Here is a 23,170-nt window from a genome sequence, read left to right on the forward strand (position 1 = left end):
CAGGTGCCTTCAAATCTCCTTGGACTCCAGTGTCTCTTCCTGTTCGGCCCCTCTGAGAAGTTCGGAGGACCCCTTAGGGCTCAACACAAAGGCCATTCCTCCCACCCTAGTCTTCTGTATACTTCCGGATGGAGTGCAGCTAGCTGGGGCCCTTTCTCCCCCCAAGTTATGACCAATTCTCCTGTAACCCTGGATCACCACCCCCCAGTCCCCACCCAGAGCAAACCAAAACACTCCTTATGGGCATGCAGCTATCACAGCTCCGGAACCCCCAACTCCGGGACAGCCCTGCCACTGAGCTTCTGATTCCCATGTCCACCTGCATGACAGACGAGTCTGCCTGAATCCCAGAGGATTGCTCATTCCTGGTTTGTAATTAACCAAACCTCCAGTCATCCAAGGAAGATGCAGGAAGTCTTCCTTGGATGACTTGGAAGTCCCTAGACCCCTTCGTCTTCCAGAGCCCCCAGATGGCATCAGTCAGTAGCTCTGCCAGTTCACGTGCTATCTCCCAGCTCCGTCCAGCAGCGGCTCTACTTTGAACTGATTCAGCAGCCTCCCTACCTGTCCTTCCTATGATAGTCTTTTATCAGGCCTTCTCCCTCTCCCAGGCAACCGGACACATCTCCATATGCATTCCTCTCTCTGCCCTCTCGACAGCAGACCCACCTCATCAGCACCACGAAGAGGACCCTCCATGAAGGCTCTGCAGGGCCATGTCATCCCCAACTCTTGGCCCCTGCACCCTCAAGCTCCACACTACACAGCAGCCAGTTCCTGGTTTCCTGCACAGATGGCACTTCTTTCCTGCACCTTGACACCTTTGCTCCAGTAGGGACCTCTACCCATAACACTTCCTCAGCCGCATTTCACAGTTGGCTGGAGGGTCCTCTGACCTCATACCCTGATGTGCATTTCTCCATTCTGCCCCTACAGATAGCCCTGTGGTATGATGCCAACGGCACACGTTCATGAGTCTTACACTGTATGCGGACCAAGGCCAAGAACGGTGCTGACGCATTCACTTTGTTAGTTGAAGTGGGCACTGGACACAATGTTACACAGAGCTGGACACAGAGCTTTGCACAGAAACTGGCCCTCCAAACCTGCTCTGACTGAATTTTTGTGAGCGTCTGGGTTTCTTTGCACTTAACGGAGAGAAACTAAAGTCCAAACACGTCAATTTCTAAATCCTGTACACCGACTAGAAAAGAATCCTGAATTCTAGAAACTAGGGATGCAAGGCCTCGGAAAGAAAACAAAGATAAAATTATCATCACCTCTGTGAAGGTGACACGGTGCCCCAGATCCACTGTGCGAAGCTGGGCCTGAAGGAAGTCTGCAAAGCAGTTATGCTGCTGCCTGTGGTAGTATTCTCGAGACAGGGACTGTGCGGCAAACAGGCCCAGGGAGGTAGCTCCCAGCCGAATCACGGCGTCTGGCGTGGCACAACCCAGCAGAATCAATTTGGCCTCCTCAGACACCTTCTGGTACAGTTCATCAGTCAAAATCCTGGGCCCCAGCCTCTCGGTGACCTGGAGCACCACAGAGGCACACGCGTCCGGGTGGTAGCCGATGAAGACTTCAGAAGGGCTGTACTTGTGTTCAGCTACAAATGGGTTCGGTTTCACATCTGCAAATCTCTCCACCCAGCTCTTGAGCTCCTCCACGATGTTTTTCTGCCATCTTTCCAAAACAGTGTTGATATCCAGATAGTGTTTCTCCAGCCGGTTAATGAGAGGGATGGGAAAATGTTTGTAGACAACGTCTTTCTCTTCAATGACTATCAAGCGGAAGTCTGGGTGAACCCGACATTTGACCCGATGGGTCCCCAGACCAAGGTCCACGTACTTCTGGCCTCCGAGGTAGACGTAGTACTGATTGAGTGCGTCGTAGAGGCTCTCGTACAGGCTCTGCAGGTTGAGCAGCACCACCATCTTGCCTGTTTCCATGCAGATCTTTACTCGGTTGATATTTCTGCAGACCTGGGTGTACTCCTGGTCCCTGGGAAAGCTGGAACCAAAAATGATCTCTGGCTGCCGGTCCTCCTTGAAGAATGTCTGCTGCAGGACCTGCAGGGCCGCGTAGTTTCTGGTCAGCACAAGCAGGTAGCGGGACTCTGAGCCGTCTAGCTCCTTGCCCGACGCCTTCTGAAGGTCACTATACATGTTCTCCCGGATCAGCTGCATGGTGCTGACTTCTTCTGAACACTTTGCCTCAGGCAAACTGGCTGTAAAAATGTCCAGAGCGTGGATGTCATCTTTGCCACTGAAGTTCCGAAGGACAGCCTGTGCAATATCCCGCGGGGAGGGTGCATTATTAGAAGATTTTGCCTTGGCAAAGACCATTTTGATGAGGCTATAGTAGTCACGGAGCCCAAAGAATTCCTTGTCTTGCTTCTCACACACTGTTTCATAGGCTCTGGCAAAGGGTGCAAAGTAGCCTTGGATTCTTTGTTGAACGAGGGGCTCTGAGGAGCAAATCCCCTTGGCGCTCTCTATGAGCTCCTTCTTGTTGGGACTGCCACGGGACACAAAAATACCCCGGTTCATCTTGGCAGGGTCCAGGGCCCAATTGGAGATGCCTATGAAGCCAACCTTTTTGTGGGGGGCAGGATCGTCTTCAATGCACCCATATTCCAACAGGGGGTGCAGAGTCTTCAAGGGCATTTTAGGTGAATCTTCTGCCAGTCCAACCTCATCCAACACCACCACAGAAACGTACTGCTCTAGGTCCTTTCCCTGCTGGAAGCGGGCACACTGCCTGAAGGTGCTTATGATGCCTTGAGGAGTAGAGTGTGGGCTGCACTGGAATGATACCAGATGGACCTGCTTCAGGTTCCGGAAGAGGTCCGAGTGAGCTGCCGGGCCTTGCATGGCATCTGCCACAATGGTCTTGGCAAGAGATTTGGAGCTGCCGGGCTTCCCCACCAGGAAGAGGGGAATCTTCAGCTCAATGCAGATAACCATCATGAAGACATTCTCCTTCAAAGCCAAGTTCCTAGCGATGGTTTTCCTTAAAGACACACCATTTAGAAAAAGACTCTGTGTTTGAGCAATCTCCTCCAGAACAATCTTGCTGTCGTTATATGGTTCTGGAAAGAGACTGCAAATGGCTCTCCAGTACGATTCCTTCTCTTCTAAAGAGGCATGATAGCACACCCCGAGGGCCAGCACCAGGGACCAGAGGACAGGATCTCTCTCCACGTCGGACTCTTGGAGAAAGGACTCCAGCTTTGACAGGAGCATCACACTGTGGTCGTAAAACCATCTGAACACTTTGACACAGCGCTCCACATCCCTGAGGCTGACAAAGCTGCACTCGTTCACTCTCGTCCTCATGAAGGCCTGAGAGGCAGAGAGCACTTCTGTGATCACGCGAGTCTCGCTTTCATCTAAGCTGATGGCCTCCACCAGCCTCTGCACAATCTGCAGGATGTAGAGCTTTTCGGCAGTGTTGTTCAGCTGTCCGAAATCCCACACCAGCGGGATCAGGCTAGGCGGCAGAGCGTGCACTCGGTACACCAGCTGCCTCAGGGGGATGGAGCCGAGCTTCTCCACCGTGTCCTCTGCACTGACCCTGTATCCCAAACCGGCCGACTCCAAGCGGCAGATCATCTCCTGTGAGTGCTTCCGGTAAGGGTTGCAGGCCGCTATGATATGCAGGCCCGAGTCTTTGGCTAGGGGCTGGCCGCCCACTGTACGATCACATAGGACTTCCTTGATACAGCTTATGGCTTCTGTCGTATTGGCTTCATCGAAGAACAAGATCGTGTCCAGCTGATGTTGGTCCTTATTGTACATAGCAAGTTTCTCTGCCTCCCGCACTTTGGAGTAGATCATCTCTGCAGTGGTTCCTCCGTGGACCTTGACCAGCTTCATGGTTTCAGCTTTGGTGCCCGCACGTCGCAGGTCACTGAGGAATTTAATGAGCCTGGTCTTCCCACAGCCAGTCTCTCCCATGATGATGACAGGGATCCCACACCGGAACCGCATCTCGATGGCAAGGATCTTCAGCATATTGTCCATTGTGAGCTCATAGGTTTCATCAGGGTCCATGAGCCACTGGATCCCCAACACCAGGCAGAGCTTTGCAAGTTTCTCAAGTCTTGGAAGCTTATCAAAGTCAACATTGAAGGGCACCCTCTGAAGCAATAGCCCCCGGTACAGTTCCATCCCCATGACATCTTTCTTGATCACTCTCCCACTGGAGAGGTCGATGGCGTCAAGGCCGCCACTCCTATTGGGCTCAATGTGGAAGCCCATGAATGTCATGGATGTGTGGTCACCATTGAAGAACACGTACGGGTGAGGCTCTGACTCCCACCTCTTCCGGAGAGTGAAAGGGGCTAGGTCTTCTTCGGGCACCCCATCCATGGTGACTGTGTTCGTCCCAGGGCTCTGATCGGATGTATGAAGTGTCGGTGTGGCGAAATCTCTTGCCATGAAGATCATGAAGGTGACCACAAAGTTCTTGAAGCCTTGCAGTGTGTCTCCAATCAAGCGTGGGTCGCAGAAGAGGGAGGCCTCACAATCTCTGAGCTGATAATTCAGGAACCCAGCAAAGTTCCTTAGCTCTGCCCAGGATGGATTTATCAACCCGCAGTAAATCAGGAAATACTGGAGGCATTCCCCAGGAGTGCCTTCCACTGAGCCTTTCTGGTACTGAAACATGTCTAGGTTTTGTTTCTCATGGAACCGTTTCAAATACTGATAAGGCCTCTGGAAAGTCTCACTGCGGAATGCTTTCTGATCCATCCCTGGATCACTGTAGGTCTCTTCGGGATTCAGCTCCATGTTGATCACTTCTTTGGGAGGTCGGCAGGTGACTCTTGGGAAGATATCGAGAAAACTGAAGTGGGGGGTATGTGTACTCTAGAAAGGGGAGACACGAATAAAATGGTTATGACTACGTTTCCTAAGAAATCTGCATTTTAACCCTCCACGTGATCCACACCGGCTGTATACATGCAGTGTATAGAACCTTTCGGAGATCCCACTTTCCATAAAGTGGTTTCTGCAGACTCCTTTGTGCTCAGGCTACTGTCTATCACTGGGGCATCATGGGAGCTACCAGTTCCACAGTCAGGTCCTTATCACACAACCTCCTGAAACAAAGTCTCTACCAAGCACATGCGTGTGCATATGTGCACAAGGTTCCCTTCTGTTAAGAAGTATATGTGACAAAAGTCTCCTTCCCATCTTAGATGGCATTAGGGACAGACTGTGTGTGCCCAGCAGATGGATTTACTGGGTTCTGAGCACCTCTAGCGTTTACTCAGACAAACAGCATCAATCCCAAATCAAACTCTAATACTCCTAACTAGTAAGAGTATTTTTATTCCAGACATTATCAAAAAGTACTTGTAAAGTGGCTTCGCTAAGGCAGAAGTGGTTTGTGCTGGCATAAAAAGGATCTGTGGCACATACCCGTCTTGAAGGTGTCCTGGGCAGCGCTGGCGACCTTTCCAGGGTTTCAACGATGTACAAATGGCATGGGTTCCGATGCCATATTTTCCCATTTATATCCATTAAGTACCGTAGGATGAAGAGTTTGAAAATGAACGCGCAAAGCCCAGTCTGCACCTAGAGACAGAATTGCTTGGGTGTATAAGCACTCACTCAAAGGACAATGCAGTCTCCCAACCCTGAGGACCATTGTGCTCTGTCCTTGGACACAGCGACAATGACTATCATGTAGAAAGAGGAAATTTTTTTTTTTTAAGATTTATTTATTTATTTGACAGAGTGAGAGAGATCACAAGTAGGCAGAGAGGCAGACAGAGATGGGGTGGGGGGAGCAGGCTCCCTGCTGAGCAGAGAGCCCAACACAAGGTCCCAGGACCCTGAGATCATGACCTGAGCTGAAGGCAGAGGCTTTAACCCACTGAGCCACCCAGGCGCCCCGAAAGAGGAAATTCTTTATATAAGAAGCAGGAAGTGTGAGACATGGGGACTGAGTCTTTCCTGACACGGCCAATCAACTGAAATCCTGGGGCACTTACTGAAGAGGTCACGTCGAAGTGGAAGATCACAGGTCCTGTCTGGTACTCAGCCTTCAGGAAAGGCAGGAGGGACTGCAGCACTTGATTCTCATCTACCTCACCGTCGATTAGTCGGATCACTTTCAGGGGCACTTTTTTGCCTCCGAGCTGCATTTTCAATTTGCCATGTAATCTCCGGACATAGAGAGACTTTCCTGTAACATTAAAATATGGAAATTAGGGGGCTCCTGGGCTGCTCAGTGGGTTAAGCGTCTTGACTCTTGATTTCTGCTCAGGTGACAATCCCAGGGTCTTGGGATGGAGCCTCATATCAGGCTCCTCGGTCGGCACTGAGTCTGTTTGTCCCTCTCCCTCTGCTCCTCCCTCCATGCTCTCTCTCAAATAAACAAAATCTTAAAACAATGAAATAAAATAAAATATGGAAATCAGGTGCCAGGGCTGTGGACCAGGAACAAGAGAATCCAGATTTATTACAAGTCATTTCTCTGTGCGAAATTCAGAACTGACACAATGTAACACCATGGTAAAGAATACACTTTGGAATCCTCAAATTTTCCTGCTGCTGCCTGCTCAAGATCCTTGGCATCCCCTGGAATGGATGGTGGCCATCTGAGTCAAAGGACAGTGTCTGGGGGAGGGGAGGCAAAGGTTTTCCATGCAGAGAAGGTTGTGCTGTTAAGGGGATAAAGTCAAGAGAAGGGAAGTCAAGGGGCATCTATTTCTTCTCAAGACAAAGCAATCACACCTCTCTCTGCTCTCAAGATCCACATCAACCCTGAAGTGGCCAACAGAGTTTAAAAGAGAGGGAGCAGGGCGCCTGGGTGGCTCAGTGGGTTAAGCCTCTGACTTTGGCTCAGGTAGTGATCTCAGGGTCCTGGCATCGAGCCCCGCATTGGGCTCTCTGCTCAGCGGGAAGCCTGCTTCCTCCTGTCTGTCTCTGCCTACTTGTGATCTCTGTCTGTCAAATAAATAAATAAATAAATAAATAAAATAAAATAAGAGAGAGGGAGCTTTAGAGAAGCCTGTTTAGAGGAAGGTGACTTGGCTCCCTGGACTCGCCTGAGCCTGAAACCCAGGGAGAAAGGGTGTCGCATTCCAGCATGGGCCCTGATTGACAGCTTCCAAGAATCAAAACCTCCCTGAGGCTCAGTTTCCTCCTATAGAGGGCTCTGCCTGAGTTGCCCCTGCTGGATAGGGAATGTCATCCTAATGTACTTAATGGATATAAATGGGAAAATATGGCATCGGAACCCATGCCATTTGTACATCATTGAACACTGAACATCAAATGGTCCCTGGGACCCAAGGGGCACATCCACCCCAGGAACTGTCATTACCAACGCCCGCTCGCTTGGAGGCCACAATCCCCACACACATCCGGTCCCGGAACACATCGGCAGCTGATGGCAAGTGCCTGGGGACCTGGAAATGCCGAGCCAGGTAGGCCTGGATATCCTGGAGGGGCTTCTGAGGTGTGACAAGGACCTTGTACTGGCTGAAGGCCGAGGGCAGGTGGCAATGCTCCCGCTCAGAGTCACAGATCATCACCAGCTGGAAGTCATCCCGATGTGGCTGTGAGCACAGGGTCAGGAAAAGCGCTTCCACCTGGCAGGCCACCTCATAGCTCAGCAGGTCCACATACAGCAGGCTATAGACGCCCTGTCCCCGGGAGCCTGGAGTGAGGCAGCGGCGCAGGAGCAGGGCCACTTCCTCAAACGTGGTTCCCGGAGTGCAGAGCAGTACCTCGTCAAAGGTGGGCAGTGGCTGATGCAGGGTGTGCATGTAGATAGCCAGTGCGGCCGACAGCACCTCAGAGTGGCCACAGACGAGGAGGTTGGGCTGGCCGATGTGCAGGCCGTTGGGGAGGAACCGCGTCACGGCACGTCCACTCGTCCAGTCCAGGTGGGCCAGACAGCGGCCGAGGGTCTCCAGGTCCAGCGAGTGAGGCAGGAAGGCACTCATGCATGCCATGGACTGCTCCAGTACGGCCCTCAGCTTGCCCACCAGGCTGAACTCGCGCAGGAGCATCCGCCGCAATTCCTCTACTACTGTCCTCTCGTGGTGCCTGGCAGCGTCTCCATTGGGCGCCTCGAGGGCCTTCGCAACATCTGTCGGGGTGCAGTCACTTTTGATGAAGGACAGCATGGTGACAGCAGCATCGCTGGGCGTCTGTCTCTTGAGCTCTGTGCTTAGGTACACCAGCTGCTCGGCAGTGTAGTAGTTGAGATAAAAGTACTTGGTCCGCTTCTCTGCCACGAAGCTCTTCCAGTGATCCAGGAAATGCTCCATCTCTCTGCTGACGGCCTCCAACAGCGTGGCCACCGGCCCACTGCCCCTGAGAGGGCTTATGGGCTCCAAGCAGAAATCCATTCGAATGGAGACACTGTGCTGTGGGGAGCAGTATACCTCGGCACCCCAGGCCCTGAACAGCATGTTGCCAGCACAGTAAAGGTCTATGAAGGCCTGGACAAGCCGCTGCACGTTGCAGAACACCTGTAGCACACGGAACCAGACAGGAGGCAGACATCACAGAGCATGTCAGGTCACATAATTGTCCAGAATGACCCAAACAGAAATATAACTTGAAGTACTTGGGTTCATGTCTTTCCACTGGTTCCCTATGTGGCCTTGAGCACACGGGGTAATCACAGAGGCCTTATTTCCTGATTAACATCATCAGCCTCCCACAGGACTCTCTGATAAGGCTAAAGGATGTCATCATAAAGTACAAGTGACCTTGAAAGAAAACACCGGTAACAAAGTCCAGAGCCGGTTATGTACAGAGATATTCCTTTATCAACATGGTTACTTTTAATTTCAATGAAGAATGACTAGCTAAATCTTTAAGTCTTTGCATGTTCTTGCTGATTTCTAGAGTAAACGAAGACCTATCCATGGAGTTATCTCCTCTATAATGTCGAGGATTAAGAACAATTCGGTCTGTGCATCTTAAGAAGGGACTACCGACCAAAGGGCCCGTTGGAGCTCAGGCATTTCTTGGGGTCAGGAATTGGGGTGACTTCATTCTGCAGACATGCTGGCTCCCCGCTCCGTGGATTTAAAGCAGAGTGCTTCCTATCAACTAATCCAAAGTCAAACCCTTCTTTCTCTGGCTACTGGGCAGTGACAGTCCTCTGCCCAAAGATGAGCTCATCTGCTTGGTGCCAACGTCATCACAAGTCCTCACCTTAGAAAATACCTCTACTTGAACATTCCTGTGATCTTTCTTCCCAGACATCAGCATCAATTTATTCAAAAGCTCCTTGAGGTCTTCCAAAGAGTAGACTCGTACCTCCTCAGGGTCTCCATGGCTCTCGGGCAAAAGCAACTGTAGAACTGTATCTGGGGAGATCTACGGAACCGTGCATGCTTAGAGGTCACTTTTCTGGAAGAACCCCACCCTCACCCCAACTTGCAGCAGCCTGAACACACCACTGACAGCTGTGTCAGGACTCAGGGTGGCTCACCTTCTGGCTATCCTTGGGGGCCCTGATCACATAGACGCCTTTGTCATTGATGGCTGTTGCCAATGACAGGGAGGAAAGTTCTACCGACCCGTGACTTTCCTTCACAGTTTTCAGCCACTCCAAGTTCCTGGCAGAATCATGCTGTTGGAACAGGAGGGGAAATAGGCCACGGTATGAGCAACCTTCTTTCTCTTCTTCCTGTGGCTCCGTCTCTGCTCCCCATGGGGCAAGTTCCCCCTCCCCATCTGCTTCCATCTCCTCCCCATGTCCTTTCCGCAGGGGAGGCCTTCCTCGCCCACTGCCCTCTCACTTAGCCCTCTCGGTCACTATCTCATGGTGTTGCCCTTTATGTAACAGGCTGTCTGGTGAGGACCAATGGCCAGTGCCCTGGCTAACACATGGGGGCACATGGACAGAACAGTGAGGGGGTTCATGCTGCCAGGCCCCCAGGTGGGGGTACTGCTGGATAGAGGACAGCAGTGTGGCCTTACATTCTAAGTGTGCTTCTGGGGACCCCAGGTCCAAATAGAAGCCCTGGGAGAGATTACAGCAAAGACTTCTGTTCAGATGTAAGCTTCCAGCAGCAGAAGCGGAGCTCCCCTGTGCCTGGTCCTCTGTTGCTCCTTTCCGCCCTCACCCTCTGGCAGATCTGGCGGGACGTCACCTCTGTGCACCAGCCACGTGAAACGGTATGGGTCTGTGTGGACCCCAGTGCAAATGGTTTACTTACACTAACACATTCATTCGTTTCTCTGATAAAAAAAGATGAATTTACAGGGGTGCCTGTCTGGCTCAGTCGGGGGAGTATGCAATTCTTGATCTCAGGGCCCCAAGTTCATGCTCCATGTTGGGTGGAGAGATTATTGAAAGAAACTGAATTCATGCCAATTGTGGGAAACGTGGAAAGAACCAAGAAACATACAGTAAAAAGTAACAGTTATCACCATTCAGAAGAAAACACGGGTCATAGATCAGTCTTTTTTCCATGTGTGTTTTGCACAATGGAAATTGCTCTTATTTACATGAAATTTTGAATCCCACTTTCTATCTACCATAACAAGGAAAAGAAAACAGTTCCACATATGAAGGAAAACTGGTCTCAAACATCATTTTAACATGGACCACACAGGTGGGGGTGACCTGTAGTCCTGCCCCTTGTGATGCCAAATGAGACCCTGTGCACAGCTTCGTGTGCTAAGATGAAGCCAGAAAGAAGACTTACCAGTTTACGGGGCAGGTGCAGGTCATTCTCCAGAGCCTTCCACAGTTCTTCAAGATGCATCATGAACTCCTCAAATCCTGCACTCACATCCAGCTTATACAGCAGCGACGCGTAGCCCTGCACGGCGTCGTGGAAGCAGGCTACCCGATCCACATCAATGTCATTCTCCCCCGCAGAGATTGAGGCGAGATCCACAAACACCTTTAGTTCGTTGATGCCTTGGGGTGAGGAGAGACAGGTGAGTGCCCGAGGGCTCTAGGACGATCCCACACTCAGACCTTGAACAAGAACACTTAGGCTATAAATGGATAGTGATGGGTTTTTAGGGTCTAATCCACTTTTTGCTTTTAGTACAAATCTGGGGCCACATTTCTTTTACTGTTGATGTTGACACCACTGGTCAACATCTAGCCTTATGGAGCAACAACAACATCCAGACATGGCACAAGGCCTCCATGCACTTTGTCGTGTATAATCCACACAACATCACTATTTAATATAAAAAGAAATGGGCTCACCTGGTAAATACAATGTTGCCAGTTAACTATAAAGAAATGAAGCTAATTCTCTTTGGACTACTTACTAATCAAAGGATGTGCATCGGAGTGGGCCAAGGAGCCCCCCATTGAGAGTACTAAGCACCCAGATGAGCACCTGTCCTGCACACCAGAGCTGCTGCCGCCCCTTTCCTGCTTCCTCCACCTACCTTCCTCCCCTCTCCTTCCCCCCTCCATGCATCCCCTCCGCCAGAGGCACCTAAGCCACACAGCAAAAAAGGCTTCCAAGCTCTTGGCCAAAAAGGGAAATGCAGGGAACACCAATGAGCTGATGTAATGAAATCTCTTCTGTTGACAAGAGCTTATCTTATCTTCTAGTTTAAATCAACCACAGGAAAAAGCTAAAGAGGGTAAATTTGTATGAAAATGATATCCAACTATTCACAGCAAGCCTCCAGAGCAAGGGCAAAAAGCAGTGAAGGAAATAGTTTTAATGCCAGAACTAATGAAATACTGCCGTGACGCATCATGGATGAGGCAAGCACGGCACATCTCCTGAAGAGACGCCGACGGCGTGTCTGTTCTTTACACAGCATGTGTCCCAGCAAAGGGACTGCCCGTGAATTTATGAAAGCCTCCCATGAGCCATCTTAACGCTCTCTCCCTCCTCCCAGCAACCTCAAGGACCAGCTGTACCTCCGAGAGCCTCCTGGACCCAGCGGATGAACTCCTTGCTCAGGGACAGCTCATGGAGACACTGGCACCGGGTCTCACTGATGTCCTGCAGCAGTTTTTTGGCATGGATCAGCTCCTCGCTGATCTGGTCCAGCTTCTCATGGCAATAGTTGTCGAAGTTGTCAGTCTGCAAGACAGAGCTCTACTGTGAGCTGAACCTGGTTACCTGGAACCCTAGAGTCCAAACAGTGGCGCCAACCATCCCAAAGGCCCCAATCTGCCCTTCTTGGACTTGAAGCAGCTAAAGGCAGGTGCATGAAGCTCCTGACGGGAAGTAGGGACACTAGAGCCCTCACTGCCACCTTCCCATCGATCCCTAATAACTACTATTCCTCTGTACCTGGCACTCCACGAAGCAACTTACACAAGAACTCTGCCAGTGCACATTGCTACTTTTCCTGTTTTATCAGTAAAGAAATGAAGGCCCAGAGCAGAGACCTATTTGAGAACACGCTGCTGGGAGCCAAGGCTAAGTGTGCATAATTCCAAATTTTGTGCTTAATTTTCATCATCTTTGTAAGTGTCTCTGTCGTACCACAGATCATGGGCTGCCTTGTAAATGCCCGCCTGAAGAAACACAAAACAAAGCACCTGCTTCTTCAGCACAGCAGAGATGGCTCACCGTGCACTACCCCTTGCCAGCTCTGTCAAATGTGCAAAAAGAGGGGACCAGAACAAACCCTTCTTTTGCCTCCCCACACTCTAACCTGATGAGACCAGATGACCCTATCCTAATGCCTGGCTACCAAAAGAGGGTCACTGCCCATTCCCAAACTCTCAACTCTCACGCCAGCCTAAGAAAATGCGCAATTGCCAGGAGCACTCCTGACATTTATAAGCAGGTGAGAGCGAAGCCCTGGGCATGATCAGGCATCAGGTGAAATGCAAACAAGAATTCCTGGGGGAGGCCGTGAAACCATCCTGTCTGGCTTCCAGAACCCGGAGAGCCCATGGGAGCTCCCACCCCCACCCTATGGGTCCCTGGTAAAAAACTTACAAAGTTTAACAAAGTGTACAGAACACTGAAGTCACCGGTCAGGCCCAAATTCTCCTTGACCTTCAAAATGACCTTGGCTGAGCCAACAGCCTGGTGCAGGTGATGGTACTCTCTGATCTGCTCAACTCGACACCTGATCCAGTCCCCTTGGTCGCTGGGGTCCAGAACACACATAGTCTTGAGGTCGATGGCGAGCTGGCTATACTTATTCACAAAATCCTTGAATATGGTGTCAACCTCCTGAAAAGTGATCTCTCCTGCCCTCAGATCCTCATACAGACTCATCAACTTCTCGAAACAAGGGAGATACAGAGATTTATATGCCTCCTCAGCCTGAAGAATCGGACTTTCCAGCTCTTCCCCGGGCTCGCTCAGCATTTCTGCTGTGTCTTCCCAGAAGACCTGGAAGATGTGGCTCTTCTTGAGCTGGTCCACCTTTTCAGCCATCTCTTGGACTTGGGGGCTCAGGTCGTAATGTGTTGCCTTCTTCACATCCGGGGAGCTAAGGGACAGCCTCACTGTCACGGCATCACTCAGTCTTTTCCTGCTGAGATCTTCTAAGTGTCTTTCCTCCATCTCTTCCAGATCCACTTTGAAACCATAAAGGAAAGTCAGAAGTCAAACCTCTACTCACCACACCATTTTATTTTATTTTACCCATATTTATTGTCCTCCTCACTGCTCCTAAGAAAACTCACACAAGCACATTTGCTGGCGTTCTTCCTCACTAAGAACCCATCTGTGTGCCTGCCAAACCCTACCCCATTCCCTGTTTGCTCGTGAATTTTCACAACAAAGCAAGCATGGTCTTTCCTGGGCAGGGATGACAGTGTGGACGTTGCCTGCTTCACTCACTCCCCGCATCCTGTACTCCAGGGCCAGAACAGACATGGCCTTGGAAAAGTCATAAATGGGCTGGGCAGGGAGGAGCAGAAAACGAGATGACAGCCAGAGCAGGGAAGGAGTCGTAAAGTAGATGTGCAGCGTGGTGAAGGTCAAGCTGGGCCCCAGGGCATGGAACCCCAATCCACAGCGGGGAGGCCAGGAGTCAGCCAGGCTCCTGCCACAGGATTTCCAGCAACATATACACTGGTCTTATGGCCGCTGGAGGTGGGGAGCTGGTGAGAAGTGAGAAGGTCTGGCTTGAAAGGCTGGAGAAGAGGTCCGACTTTCTTGCCCACCCCGTTCTAGATAGCAGGCCGGCCACTCCTTCCACCCTAGCAAGTGACAGCTGCTAATGTGGAAGGCGCTCTGGGGCCACCAAGCTGGGGACCACAGGGCTGGCCAGCCCCAGAGAAGACCTAACGTGTCCACCACAGGACCAGTGGCACCACCCTCAGGGTCTTCCATGGATTTGCTGAGTTCCCCTCTCCAAACAGAGAACAAAGTAATTCCCAGACATATGTGGTAAACCTTTCATGTGAAAGACAGACATGAAAACATAGCAACATCAAGAAGGCTTGAAGGAAACTAGACGCTCTGGGAGTAAAAGACAAGGAAAACCACTAGGAGTGCCTGGGTGGCTCAGTCAGTTGAGTTCCAACTCTTGGTTTCAGTTCCAGTCATGATCTCAGAGTCCTGAGATCTAGCCCCACATCGGCTCTGCACTCAGCAGACGTGCTTGGGATCCTCTCTCTCTCCTTCTACTCCTCCCCCCACTTGTTCCCTCTCAAACAAATGAATAAATCTTAAAAAGAAAAAGAAAAAGGACGACGATGACAAGGAAGACCTCTAAACCAAAATTGTCAATAATCTCAGAAAAGCAAGACACTGCAGTTGTGAACAAGAGCAGGGTAGTATAAAGAAAGGTCATTGAGAGAAAAAGCTGTTCCTGTAAATCAAATATTCGTGTGAAGTGAAACGAAAAACACAATGCAAGGGTTGATGGTTAAGTTGTAGAAATCTCTCCAAAAGCACGGCAGAGACCAAAGAGACAGGCAACAGAAGAGGAAGTTTAGGGAAGTCTGATGGCCGCCCTGTGAGATCAAGCACCCAACGATGTACATTTTCCTCAGAGAAAAACTAACCACTTAAATAACTCAGGAGAATTGCCCAGGAGTCAAGAACGTGGATTTCTGGACCAGAAAGACCCACCCTTTATGCTCAATGTGGTAGACGTAAACCAACCCTGACCAAGGCACATCATTATGAACTTGCAGAAGAGTTGGGCCAAAAAGATCTGGAGAGCCTCCAGAGAGAGTACGCATGGCACACACACAGGATCAGTAGTGAGATTCACATCTGAATTCTCAACAGTGGCCAGGACGGTGCAGGAACACATCCGAGATCCTGCTGGATTTCTGCTGTGTAATTCCACCAGGCCAGCAGTTACCCTGGTGCAAGGGCAGACATCCTCAGATGTACAAGGATTCGAGATGTGTTTCCTCTCTCGGGGGTGAGCAGGGAACAGAGAACTCGTTCGACTAAAACACAAACATGAGAGACAGGGGAATCACAGGGTCTGGGAAATAGATCTAACTTGGGAGACACATAAAGGAAACCCCTAGGATGGCAAAATAAGATTCTAGAATTACAGCCCTGCAGTCTGGGGAGAATCCGTCCAGAAGATCTAACTGATTGTTTTGTGAGGAAATTCAGACAGTTGGTAAAGAGCCCAGGGTTGAATGAAAACAAACACACTGAAAACAAAGCACAGGAGAAAATGAGAAGTGTAACTCCAGAGACAACAAAGCTGGTGCAAGAAAGAGAAAACAATGATGGTCTATTTCACAGCTTGGTTGTGAACAGTGTATTTACACAGATGTGATCATGGAAGCCTGAGTGGTGATCTCACTGAAATCCTAACAGGACTAGGAACAGAGGGAGGCTGGAAGGGGTGTGTCTAGAGAAATAGAGACCCAGGCCAACTGTTCCACAGGGGCTGATGCTTCAGCCTGAATGGTGAAGGGGGGGTCTAAGCACACCATGTGGAAGCACGGGTAGAAATCCCAAAAAGAATTAAGGAGGCGTGTGTGACTTGCCTCCCGAGGCTGCCGTGGGACTCGAGTTTACTCTCCCCACCCCGACCCCCTCTCCCAGGGCCCCCTCAATGTCATTTGTGTAAACACTTAGGAGTATCACCTTTTACCAGATGTTTCACCTGCTCACACAACCTCAGGAGACTGTCCACGTATTCCTTCTCTTGCTTCAGAAAATTCAGCTCATCCTTTCTCCAGTCCAGCACCTCCTTCACGCCGTGCTTTTTCTCTTGGGGCAAAAGATCTTTTTTCTCTGGAAGAGAAAAGTAACTCAACAGAACAAACAAGCAGAGCCTTGTCCTTGCAACTGTCCTTTGAAGATGCTCCACGTTCACGGCTGCAGTGAGGGACCTGGGGGCTGTGTGCACAGCCACACAGGAAAGATGCCTATGAGCTTGGCTGCGTGGAGAGCGACAGGCCGGGTCTTACGAAGTCACCATGCTAGCACTTTCCCATCGTTTTCCGGAGGCTTCGAAACCATAATCTCCCCACTTACTAACAGGAAGAGCCACTCATTGTAAAGATGACTAGGGTCATCCCCCTACAAAATACATGGGAAAGTGCAATCATTGCCCACTAACCTGAAGCCCAGACCCCACCCAGGTACTCACTTATCTGCCAGATGTCCAGAAACTGATCTGAGTGCTTCGTGATGAGCTCCAGGTGCCCAATTAAAATGGTGCCGTTCAGGAGGTCCTCACTGACTTTTGTGAACACAGAGTCGGCAATAGCCAACAGCCTCTTGCCGTCCTCAGTAACATTGGCTAATATCTTCTCATCAGTTCCTGATCAGGTGGAGAACAAAGTTCAAACAGTGAACGCCTGCTTCTCCTCCCAACTCTACGAAGCACGGGGGTCCCCAACAGCCTCCTCATTGACCTGCCCCCACGTCCACAAGGGACAAGTGAAGGTCATTCTGTGTTTCAGACGTGCTTCTCCCTTCACCCAATTCTGCTGCTGCCTGGAAGGCTTCCCAAATGACCTTGATCATGAAGGATTCCTCTCATGGTGGCGATAAGCCAGGAGAGCCACGTTGCTCTGGGTTTTAAAACCTGGGCCCCTTCAGTATGCTAATATCATTCTTAAACCACTGTCTCCTCTATGTGCCCCCATCTTGAGAATCCATCCAGGGGAAGAGTGGCTGTACTCGCACTCAGCAAGGGTGACCCAGATGGTTTTAAGGGAGTGTTTTCATAGCATATGGAAACAGAGATACATCAATGTCAGGATTTGATTCTGGCACATCTTGGCTTTCTCACAAAATTTTGAATTTGAATTTTAAGAACAATCTAGAAAACAGATTTTTAAAATACATTTAATTCAACCACCAGAGGCCTTCCCTCCTAGTAATTTTAGGGATGTATGACATGATGAAAAGACCAGATTTTTCTGTGCCATTAAAATCACATGAAGCAGCTTTGTTTGTAATTGCAAATTCTTGGAAGCAGCACCAAGATGTCCTTCAGTAGATGAATGGACAAACCGTGGTCCATCCAGACTATGGAATATTATTTGGTGATAAAAACAAAGGTGCTGATGGAGGAGTAGCAGGCTGAGATGACATCAGGTAGCAGGAAATTGAACTAGATAGTATATCAAACCGTTCCAAACACCTACAAATCTAACAGGAGATCGAAAATAAGAAGAGCAGCAATTCTAGAAACAGAAAATTGACACCTTCTGAAAGGTAGGACCAGCGGAGAAATGAATCCAAAGTGACGGGAAGATAGACCACAGGAGGAGGGACCGGCTCCCGGCAACCAGTGGAGCAAAGGAACACAAAATCAGAACTTTTTAAAAGTCTGCTCCACTGAGGGACATCGCTCCAGAGGCTAAGCCAGGGTTAGCCCACGTGTGCACAGTGTGGTTTCAGGTCCCGCAGGGTCACAGAAGGATCAGGAGTGTCTTAGAGTCGCAGAGCTCGCAGGTATTAGAGTGGGGAAGCCGGCTACAGAGACAGAGACAGAGACAAGGAGTGAGCTCTCAGCTTAGGGTTATCTTAAACTGTGATCCATGGCACAGTCAGGCCACTGCTCCTTGAGCAGGGACCCCAACAAGTGGCAGATCCGGGGATACCCCCTGGAAGATCAGCAGGGATCTGCTGGGTTTGGAGACTCCAGGAAGGGCTGTGTGCCAGAGACAGAGACGCTTGGTCATGGGCTGCGTGAGCTTGGGAGCGCAGCCGGAGGCCAGGGAGACAGGAGTGATTGAGCGCTTTTCTCTGGGGGCGCACTGACAAGTGGGGCCCTGAGCTCTCGGCTCCTCAGGGCCAGAGACTGGGAGGCCTCCACTTTCATTCCAGTCCTCCAGAGCTCGCCAGGAAGCTTTCAGGCAACAAAAGCGAACCCGAGCGGATTACTTAGCCCCGCCCCTGGCGACGGTGGCACAATTCCGCCTCGCCTCGGCAGGCGGAATCACTACAATAGGCCCAACAAAAGAATCTCACCATTTTAAATATCTATGCTCCTAACATGGGAGCAGCCAACTATATAACCAATTAGTAACAAAATCAAAGAAACACATCAACAAAATACAATAATAGTAGAAGAAGTTAACACCTCCCCCTCACTGAAATGGACAGATCATCTGAGCAAAAGATCAACAAGGAAATAAAGGCCTTAAATGAGACACTGGACCAGATGGACATCACAGATATATTCAGAACATTGCATCCCAAAGCAACAATACACATTCTTCTCGAGTGCACATGGAACATTCTCCAGAATAGATCACATCCTAGGTCACAAATCAGGTCTCAACCAGTACCAAAAGACTGGGTTCATTCCCTGCATATTTTCAGACCACAATGCTCGGAAGCTAGAACTCAATCACAAGAGGAAATTTGGAAAGAACCCAAATACATGGAGACTAAACAACATCCTTCTAAAAAATGAATGGGTCAACCAAGAAATTAAAGAAGAATTGAAAAAATTCATGGAAACAAATGATAATGAAAACACAATGGTTCAAAATCTGTGGGACATAGCAAAGTCAGTCCTGAGAGGAAATATTTAGCGATACAAGCCTTTCTCAAGAAATAAGAAAGGTCTCAAATACATAACCTAACCCTACACCTAAAGGAGCTGGAAAAAGAACAACAAAGAAAGCCTAAACCCAGCAGGAGAAGAGAAATAATAATGATCAAAGCAGAAATCTATGAAACAGAAAACAAAACAAACAAACAAATGAAAACAAAACAAAAAAACAACAACAATAGAACAAATCAAAGAAACTAGGAGCTGGTTCTTTGAAAGAATTAAGAAGATCGATAAACCCCTGGCCAGACTTATCAAAAAGAAAAGCCAAAGGAGGGGCGCCTGGGTGGATCAGTAGATTAAAGCTTCTGCCTTCGGCTCAGGTCCTGATTCCAGGGATCGAGTCCCACATCGGGCTTTCTGCTAGGCAGGAGGCTTGTTTCCTCCTCTCTCTCTGCCTGCCTCTTTGTCTACTTGTGGTCTCTGTCAAATAAATAAATAAAATCTTTAAAAGAAAGAAAAGAAAAGACAAAGGACCCAAATAAATAAAATCATGAGTGAAAGAGGAGAGATCACAACCAACACCAAAGAAATACAAACAATTATAAGAACATATTATGAGCAACTATACGCCAGCAAATTTGACAATCTGAAAGAAATGGATGCATTTCTAGAGATGTATAAACTACCACACCGCAATCAGGAAGAAATAGAAAACCTGAACAGACCCATAACCAGTAAGGAGATTTAAGAAGTCATCAAAAGTCTCCAAACAGGGGCGCCTGGGTGGCTCAGTGGGTTAAGCCGCTGCCTTCGGCTCAGGTCGTGATCTCAGGAGTCCTGGGATCGAGTCCCACATCGGGCTCTCTGCTGAGAGCCTGCTTCCCTCTCTCTCTCTCTCTGCCTGCCTCTCCATCTACTTGTGATTTCTCTCTGTCAAATAAATAAATAAAATCTTTAAAAAAAAAAAAAAAAAAAGTCTCCAAACAAACAAGCACCCAGGGCCAGATGGCATCCCAGGGGAATTCTACCAAACACTTAAAGAAGAATTAATTTCTATTCTCCTGAAACTGTTACAAAAAAATAGAAATGGAAGGAAAACTTCCAAACTCATTTTATGAGGCCAGCATTACCTTGATCCCCAAACCAGACAAAGATCCCATCAAAAAAGAGAATTACAGACCAATATCCCTGATAAACACAAATGCGAAAATTCTCACCAAGATACTAGCCAATAAGATCCAATAGTACGTTGAAAGGATTATTCACCACGACCAAGTAGGATTTATCCCAGGACTGCAAGGTTGGTTCAACATCCACAAAATCAATCAATGTGATATGATACATTAATAAAAGAAAGAACAAGAACCATAGGATACTCTCAATAGATGCTGAAAAAGCATTTGACAAAATACAGCATCCTTTCTTGATTAAAACTCTTCACAGTGTAGGGATAGAGGGTACATACCTCAAAATCATCAAAGCCATCTATGAAAAACCCACCGCAAATATCATTCTCAATGGAGAAAAACTGAAAGCTTTTCCACTAAGGTCAGGAACACAGCGGGGATGTCCACTATCACTACTGCTATTCAACATAGTACTAGAAGTCCTAGCCTCAGCAATCACACAACAAAAAGAAATTAAAGGCATCCAAATCAGCAAAGAAGTCAAACTCTCACTCTTTGCAGATGATATAATACTTTATGAGGAAAACCCAGAAGACTCCACACCCCCAATCTGTTAGAACTTGTACAGGAATTCAGTGAAATGTCAGGATATAAAATCAATGCACAGCAATCAGTTGCATTTCTCTACACCAACAACCAGACAGAAGAAACAGAAATTAAGGAGTCAATCCCACTTACAATTCTGCCCAAAACCATGACACCTAGAAATAAACCTAAACAAAGAGGAAAAGAATCTGTACTCAGAAAACTATAAAGTACTCATGAAAGAAATTCAGGAAGACACAAAGAAATGGAAAAATGTTCCATGCTCATGGATTGGAAGAACAAATATTGTGAAAATGTCTATGCTACCTAAAGCAGTCTACAAGTTTAATGCAATCCCTATCAAAATCCCATCAATGTTTTTCAAAAAAATGGAACAAATAAACCTAAAATTCATATGGAACCAGAAAAGACCTCAAATAGCCAGAGGAATGTTGAAAAAGAAAACCAAAGTTGGTAGCGTCACAATTCCGGACTTCAAGCTCTATTACAAAGCTGTCATCATTAAGACACTATGGTACTAGCACAAAAACAGACACAAAGGTCAATGGAACAGAAGAGAGCCTCCAAAAATAAACCCTCAACTCTATGGTCAAGTAATCTTCAACAAAGCAGAATGTCCAATGGAAAAAAGACAGCCTCTTCAATAAATGGTGTTCGGAAAATTGGACAGCCACATGCAGAAGAATGAAACTGGACCATTTCCTTACACCACACACGAAAATAGACTCAAAATGGATGAAGGACCTCAATGTCAGAAAGGAATCCATCAAAATCCTTGAGGAGAACACAGGAGCACAGGAAGCAACCTCTTTGACCTCAGCCACAGCAACTTCTTCCTAGAAACATTGCGAAAGGCAAGGGAAACAAGGGCAAAAATGAACTACTGGGACTTCATCAAGATCAAAAGCTTTTGCACAGCAAAGGAAACAGTTAACAAAACCAAAAGACAACTGACAGAATGGGAGAAGATATCTGCAAACGACATATCAGATAAAGGACTAGTGTCCAGAATCTATAAAGAACTTAGCAAACTCAACACCCAAAGGAGAAATAATCCAATCAAGAAACAGGCAGAGGACGTGAACAGACATTTCTGCAAAGACATCCAGATGGCCAACAGACATATGCGAAAGTGCTCCACCTCACTCGGCATCAGGGAAATACAGATCAAAACCACAGTGAGATATCACCTCACACCAGTCAGAATGACTAAAATCAACAAGTCAGGAAATGACAGATGCTGGCGAGGATGCGGAGAAAGGGGAGCCTCCTACACTGTTGGTGGGAATGCAAGCTGGTGCAACCACTCTGGAAAACAGCTTGGAGGTTCCTCAAAATGTTGAAAATGGAGCTACCCTACGACCCAGCAACTACACTACTGTGTATTTACCCTAAAGATACAAACGTAGTGATCCGAGGGGGCACGTGCACCCGAATGTTTATAGCAGCAACGTCCATGACAGCCAAACTATGGGAAGAACCTAGATGTCCATCCACAGATGAATGGATCAAGATGATGTGGTATATATACACAATGGAATACTACGCAGCCATCAGAAGAAATGAAATCTTGCCATTTGCGACGACGTGGATGGAACTAGAGGGTATCATGCTTAGTGAAATAAGTCTAGCAGAGAAAGACAACTCTCATATGATCTCCCTGATATGAGGAAGTAGAAATGCAATGTAGGGGGTTTTGGGGTAGGAAAAGAATAAATGAAGCAAGATGGGATCGGGAGGGAGACAAACTGTAAGAGACTCTTCATCTCACAACACCCACTGAGGGTTGCCGGCAGGAGTGGGGCTGGGAGAGGGGTGGGGTGATGGACATTGGCGAGGGCATGTGCTAGGGTGACACACATGCAGGTCTGGCGATTCACAGACCTGCACCCCTGGGGCTGATGTTATATGTTAATAAAACATGTAAACAACAACAACAAAACAAAGCTGCTCTGAGCCACAAAAAGACACGGAAGAACCTTACAGTAATAGCGGGAGAAGCTGTGCGAGTGGGGGCAGGGAAATACAAGTATGTGAACCCCGTACATTCTGCTCAATTCTCCTGTCACTGTACAGATACACCGGAAGTGTCTATTAAAAAAAAAAAAAAAAAAAGAATGTCCGCTTTCAATAATGTCCATAAACCCCCACATCCATGATCTTATTTTCTCCGCGCCGCAGCCACCGGCGAGGAGCTCGGCTTTTCCAGGCTGTCCCTGCGCTCTGAGGGCGCAGAGACTCCGAATCTTCGCCCTGGGACGTGCAGCTCCAAACCCAGTGCTCCCCGAACCCGCATCTGGGGACTCACGAACTGTAATACGGTGTTTATGGGGCAGTCCGGGCCTCACGCTCCCCGATCCGAACCACGCCCAGAGTGTGGGGTGACGGCGGGAGAAACGGACGGTCCGAGCCGTTGGCCGGACGCGGTTCACGCGGGAGGGGACAGGGTAGCTGACCCCGGGAAACCGAGGCGTTTCTACCCGCAGACACTCGGGGGTTCGAACTGGGGTCCTTCATCGCGATCCCCAAGAGCCTGCGCGAGACCATCACAGCCCAGCG

General features: G+C 48.7%; 1 protein-coding gene across 7 annotated transcripts in view; it reads right to left on the reverse strand.

Annotated features, from left to right (window-relative positions):
* RNF213 (ring finger protein 213) overlaps window positions 1-23,170 on the reverse strand; it is a 103,533-nt gene that overhangs the window by 39,898 nt on the left and 40,465 nt on the right. For all 7 annotated transcript variants that reach the window (XR_006608300.1, XM_045085744.1, XM_045085742.1 and 4 more), the window contains 11 exons: window positions 16,512-16,685; window positions 16,004-16,153; window positions 12,923-13,512; window positions 11,887-12,052; window positions 10,694-10,911; window positions 9,472-9,612; window positions 9,192-9,356; window positions 7,342-8,497; window positions 6,005-6,198; window positions 5,430-5,585; window positions 1,281-4,874 (listed from right to left, as the gene is read on the reverse strand). Coding sequence is in view for 6 of the 7 variants with exons in the window: in XM_045085744.1 (XP_044941679.1) it covers window positions 1,281-4,874; window positions 5,430-5,585; window positions 6,005-6,198; window positions 7,342-8,497; window positions 9,192-9,356; window positions 9,472-9,612; window positions 10,694-10,911; window positions 11,887-12,052; window positions 12,923-13,512; window positions 16,004-16,153; window positions 16,512-16,685 (6,704 nt within the window). In the remaining variant the exon portion in view is untranslated. The remainder of the gene's footprint in view (window positions 1-1,280; window positions 4,875-5,429; window positions 5,586-6,004; window positions 6,199-7,341; window positions 8,498-9,191; window positions 9,357-9,471; window positions 9,613-10,693; window positions 10,912-11,886; window positions 12,053-12,922; window positions 13,513-16,003; window positions 16,154-16,511; window positions 16,686-23,170) is intronic.

This window comes from Mustela putorius, unplaced genomic scaffold (assembly GCF_011764305.1).
Source record: "Mustela putorius furo isolate JIRA1106 unplaced genomic scaffold, ASM1176430v1.1 tig00000873_pilon_pilon_pilon, whole genome shotgun sequence".
Lineage (NCBI taxonomy): Eukaryota > Metazoa > Chordata > Mammalia > Carnivora > Mustelidae > Mustela > Mustela putorius.